Raw genomic sequence first — 5,767 nt, forward strand, 5'->3', positions numbered from 1 at the left:
CCTGCCTCTGCCTCCCGAGTGCTGGGATTAAAGGCGTGCGCCACCACCGCCTGGCGCCATTCAGCTCTTTATTTGACTAATCAGGTGTTTTAGACAGGCAAAGTAACACAGTTTCACAGAGTTAAACAAATGCAACATAAGAGAATGAAACACAGCTTTGACCATTAAATAAATGTTCCACAATATAAACAAATGTAACACATCTTAAATTAATATTCCACAATAGGTTGATCGGTGCTTTGGATCTGCAATAATGTAGCAAGCTGTTTGCCTGTGGGAGGATAGGAAGCAGAGAGGACAGGAGGGTGCCAGGGTCTAGAACCTCCTCCAAGACAAGGTGCCAGGGTCTAGAACCTCCTCCAAGACATGCCCCAGAGACTTAACTTTCTCTCGGTAGTCCCTGCGTGTGGTGGTTTGAATGAGACGTCCCCCTTTGATGTCCAGAAGACAGTGTTTTGCACCATTCTTTCTTATTCTTTGGCTCCTGCATTATTTCTTCCTCCTCTGCAACCTTGGAGGGGATGATATAGATGCTTTGTTTAGGGCCGAGCACTCAACAGCTACCTGTTCTCTGCATTTTGACCAGTTTGGAATCTTTGCTTTAACTGTCCCTCCCTGCAAACGGAAGCTTCTTTGACTAGGTACGAATGTAGTTATTTAAAGGCAGCTTAACTAGAAGTAGGTTTAGCAAACAATAGTAGCAGGTTCCCTCCTCGGGCCTATGCCCTCCCCAGCTTTTGAGCAGATTTACCCTACCAGAGTTCTCTCTGGAGCAGGCCTAAAATCCTGTTAGAAAGTAGTTGATTATCCCCGTAATAGTCATGCTGTTACTGCACCAATGAGCATGCCTTGCCTGGCAGGTTAGCATTGTAGCTCACAGGGTTAAGGACTGGGTGGGGCTTCTGATGAATTTTCTCCCTAAACAGTTTATGCCTTTTGGTGCAGTGAAAACTAGCCAGCAGAAGAAACTTTCAGCTCAGATCCAGTTTGATTTCTTTCTTTTTTTTTTGGCAAAATGAATTTTTATATCTTTATTTTTTTCCGTTTATTTATTTATTAAAGATTTCTGTCTCTTCTCTGCCACCGCCTCCCATTTCCCCCCCTCCCCCAATCAAGTTCCCCTCCCTTGTCAGCCCATAGAGCTATCAGGGTTCCCTGCCCTGTGGGAAGTTCCAGTTTGATTTCTGAGCTTACTTCCCTCCCACCACCCCCAAGACAGTGTTTCTCAGGAGCTTTGGAGCCTGTCCTGGAACTAGTTCTTTAGACCAGACTAGCCTCGAACTCACAGAGATCCGCCTGCCTTTGTCTCCCGAGTGCTGGGATTAAAGGCGTGCGCCACCACCGTCACCTCTTGGCAATTTCTGAGTTTACTTCTTACCATCCTGTATCTGAAAGATGAGTGGAGGCTAGGTTTGGTGGTGCATGCCTGTAATCTCAGCACTCAGGAGGCTGAGACAGGTGAATTACTGTGAGTTTAAGGCCAGCTTGAGACCCTGTTTACTGGTTAGTTTTTATTGTCATCGCCATAAACACTAGTGTCACCTGGGAAGTGGGGATGGCACTGTAGCATCAGATTGGTCTGTGGGTGAGTGTTTTGATTGACTAGGTTGGTCTCAGGCTCCTATGGGCAGTGTCATTCCTAGGCAAATGGGTCTGGGCTGTTAAGGAAAGCAAGCTGAGCAAGCCAGGGAGAGCATGCTAATAGGCAGGGTTCCTCTGTGGTTCCTGCTTCAGCCTCCTGCCTTGAGTTCCTGCCTGGGCTCCCCTCAGTGGTGTTCTGTAACCTATAACATGAAGTAAACTTCTACCCTAGGGTTTTTGTCTGTCATACTGTCTACCACAGCAGCAGAAAAACAAACTAGAACACATTCTCCAAAACCAAAAAGGAAAACTAACCAAAGGTCTGAGACGACTAATGGCTTTGACTTAATCACTGGACTAGTGGGGTCTTGTCTTAGTTAGGATTTCTGTTGCTGCAATAAAACACCATGACCAGAAAGCAAGTTGGGGGAAGAGGAACAGGTTTATTTGGCTTACACTTCCTCATTGCTGTTCACCAGTGAAGGAAGTCAGAGCAGGAGCTCAAGCCAGGCAGGATCCTGGAGGCAAAAGCTGATGCAGAGGCCACGGAGGGGAGCTGCTTGCTGGTTTGAGCCCCATGACTTGCTCAGTCTACCTTCTTATAGAACCCAGGACCACCGGCCCAGGGATGGCACCATCTGCAACGGACTGGGTCCGCCTCTCTTGATCACTAATTGAGACAATGGATAGCTGGATCTCACGGAGGCATTTTCTCAACTGAGGCTCTTCCTCTGATGACTCTAGCTTGTGTCAGGTTCACACGCAAATCCAGCCAGTACAGGTTCTTAGTCCTGGAACCAAACACTAGACTTTTATGTAGGGGTGCTATTCTTCTGTGTTTGGAACATCTATCACCCATGTTCCTGTTAGTACTTGTCCAGTCCAGTAGCCTTTACCCTTCCAATCTAATTACACAGAACACATATCATTTATCAAACTTCATTGTAGTCTACCTGCCTGCCTTCTCTGGTAGACTAGGTACTCTGTGAAAGCAGATTTGAGTCTGTTGTTGCTTGTAAGGTCTTTGCTCGTAAGGAACACTTGATATTTTTTAATAGCTGTCAATCTTGAAAGTTTTAAAGCTTAAATCTGTAGGCTCAAACCTTTTAAACATGTAAATTGCAGGTCATTGAATTATGTCATCCCATAAGTAGTGTATGAACTGAGATTTAAGAGTAGAATACAGCTGGTACCGTTGCAGGCAGAAAGGAGACAGCTCCCGTGACCTCAAGCTAGCTGACTGTAGATCAAATGCGCTTCTCTTGATCCTGACCTGTGCGGTTGTTTCCTAAGCGCAACCAGGGAAAGATGGGCATCTGTTTATGGTCAGTTCTCATCTTTAGGTTAAGAAGTACTGGGGGAGGGTAATGTGGCCTAGATATGTGTGTTTTCATGCTTGTGCCTGGGTGAAGGGAAGAACTGATGTACACGTCACTTCTACAGTTTTCAACACCTTCTTGGCTGAGTGACATTTGACATCTGCATTCTCTTTGACCCTGTATTTTTCTCTGTCACCGGACACTGTTTATTTGCACACCTGACTCCTTGGTTGCATTCTCACCCAGCCCTATAATCCCCTGGCCCAGAGGCAGGAGAGAGAGAGAGAGATTCCACACACTTGTTCCTAGAGGAACCCTTCCGAGCTGGTCTGAAGGAACCTGCCTCCTAAAGGCAAACCCTCGGCTGGACGCCAGTGGGCACTGGAGCCTGTCTTGCAACCGTCATGCGGGCGCGTGGGGATGCAGAACGGGTGCTTAACCCCAGACCGTTTCCCGGGGCTGGGGAGCGCACGGGGGAGGGAGGGTGAGGCGCGGGGCGGAGCGCGAGCATCCGAGGTAGCCTCCTGGCCAATCAGCGCCGGTCAGGCGGGGCTAGCGGTGGCCGCTCGGGTGCGCGCGGGGCTGGGCGTACACGGTGACGCGCGGAGCCGGCAGGGCCAATGGGCTCAGGGTGGTGGCGGGCGGGCCCAGAGGCCTGGGGCTTTAGGAGGCCAGCGGGCCGCGGGCCGGCCTGACGCTGCTGCATCGCGGGAGGCGCATGGCGGGCATGGCGCTGACGCGGGCCTGGAAGCAGATGTCCTGGTTCTACTACCAGTACCTTCTGGTCACGGCACTTTACATGCTGGAACCCTGGGAGCGGACCGTGTTCAGTATCCTGTGTTCTTGGCTTGGCCGGGGCTCGGAGGGGCGCGCGCGCCGGGTGTGTGTGTGGGTGGGTGTCTTGGGGCCCAGGGAGGTGGAACTGCGGAGATCGGGGTGTAGGGCGAAGTTCCCCTGCCCAAGGTGGAGGCGTCCTGATTTCTGCAGGCAATCTGGAAGGCGACGTCTACCCTGGTGCTTCCACGTTTCGCTTCGACCGCGCCTGCCTTTGCTTCAGTCCCCTGGTAGGAGGCAGGGGTGCTGCTGGTGGAGTAAATCGCTCCGGGGTTGGGCGTCTTTGACCCTTTAGCTATTCCTGATTTGATAGCTTTCCGAGCGTTAGAAACTCTAACCTGTTCACCAGGTCGCGAGTACGTGGTCGTGACACTCCCATACAGTTTTGGGAAGCAGTTTATAAGTTACTGGCAGGCCTTTTGGTCTTCAAGATGGCAGTTTAAAAAGTGTGTTTCGTTTATGATTTCTTTGCACCGTGAGTACGAGCTGTGCCCGGGACAGATTTGTGGTTAGTTGTAGATGGGGTTTCAAACTGTGCTTTGCTGTATAGTTTATAGTTAAGAACTGGTGAGTGATGATTTTGTTGAGCACTTTGTGTATACCGTACCTAATTTTGTCAGCTTCATTGAGTAGTTCAAGGTTGTGAAGTCTGATGTTTGTTGTCTCCTAAAGCCTGTGTTGATGTCCTAGGATATTATTCATGTGGACTAAATACTAACAGTGCATTCTTTCTCCTCTTCTATTCACCTCTCCTTAATATAAACTGAATGATTTCACAATCACATGCGTATTTCACCCAGGCTCAGCTTTCCGGTGTGGTTTAGCTTCCTCAGGGACAACTTCACACTTTGCATTATTGCATCCTGATGACTGAGGTAGCGCTCACTCCAAGCTTAGCAAGGGTGCTGTTTGAAGGAGCATGAGGTTGTTTGGACCTGGCTCTTGAAAAATGTACCTGCTTGCAAGACATTTACCAGTGGCATTTCTTTCCTAACCTAGAATTTAATAACCAGAAGGCCTATTTGGGGCTTTGGAGTATAAAGTCTGCTGATTTCCTGATTTGTTTGTTTATAGCTTCAGTTTGGTCTTTGGGTTTTGTAGGTCAGGTAAAATGTACATTTAAATGCATGCAACCTCTCAGTAGTAGCAGGTCATCTTGGCTGATAATTGGCTTAGTACAATTGAGCAATGTTGGTAAAGCCTCATAAAACAACAGTAAGTAAAGCCAGATGTGGCTGAATCAAGAGGGCTGCTGGGAGTTCAGGTGGTCTGGGCAACATAATACATAGCCAGTACCAGACAAGCCAGGGTTACATAGCAAAGCTCGTAAGGAAGGGAGGAGGAAGGAAAGAAGGAAAAGAAACAGTGTTGGGGTAAAGTTTGAAACTCTTTAAGTCAGAGGTTGGTGGTGTAGCTTAGGTAGGTCTATATACTTCGAAACATTTGTTGGTTTATGGCTAAATGCTACAGTGGCAACAGTGTTAAGATCTTTCTGTGCTATATTGTAGTAGAAGAAGAGGGAGAGAGAAATGATGGGAAACCTAAGGCCTCAGTAGATTTTGGTTTTTATATTTTTGACATTGGATCTAGCTATGCAACCAAGCTTGCCTATGTTGCCCAAACTTGCCTCAAACTCAAAGTAATCCTCCCGATTAGCCTCTTGAATGTTGGTAGGTGTGGGCCACCATGCCTACTGTGGTGTATTTTCTACCATTACCTTCCGACTTTCCCTCGGTAGGAATGGATGTGGCTTCCTGTTACCAGGGAGAGCTAAGTGGATGAAATAGAAAGTTAGTGAACCTTCTCCCAAAACAGCAACAACAGCAACAGCATCATCCTATGAGACCGTGTACTGTAGTGGTCTTAGACATTTGGTGTATGTAACTCTCCAAAGGGGAAAAAGAGGTGAATGATGTATTCCCTTGCTCATTTATGTTGACATGAAAGACTTGTATAGTAAATGTAGATAACTAGAAAGAATTTATTTGTACATACATTTTAATACTTTGGTTAAAATAATTTTAACAAAATTT

The 5,767-nt window shown here is 47.6% G+C and overlaps 1 protein-coding gene across 1 annotated transcript in view; it reads left to right on the plus strand.

Moving 5' to 3' along the window:
• The first annotated feature begins 3,521 nt into the window (after positions 1-3,521).
• Sptssa (serine palmitoyltransferase small subunit A) overlaps positions 3,522-5,767 on the plus strand; it is an 11,977-nt gene continuing 9,731 nt past the window's right edge. The window contains exon 1 of the mRNA XM_005343736.2: positions 3,522-3,730. Within this exon, the coding sequence (XP_005343793.1) occupies positions 3,619-3,730 (112 nt within the window). The 5' untranslated portion in view covers positions 3,522-3,618. The remainder of the gene's footprint in view (positions 3,731-5,767) is intronic.

The sequence above is a fragment of the Microtus ochrogaster genome, chromosome 1, assembly GCF_000317375.1.
Source record: "Microtus ochrogaster isolate Prairie Vole_2 chromosome 1, MicOch1.0, whole genome shotgun sequence".
NCBI lineage: Eukaryota > Metazoa > Chordata > Mammalia > Rodentia > Cricetidae > Microtus > Microtus ochrogaster.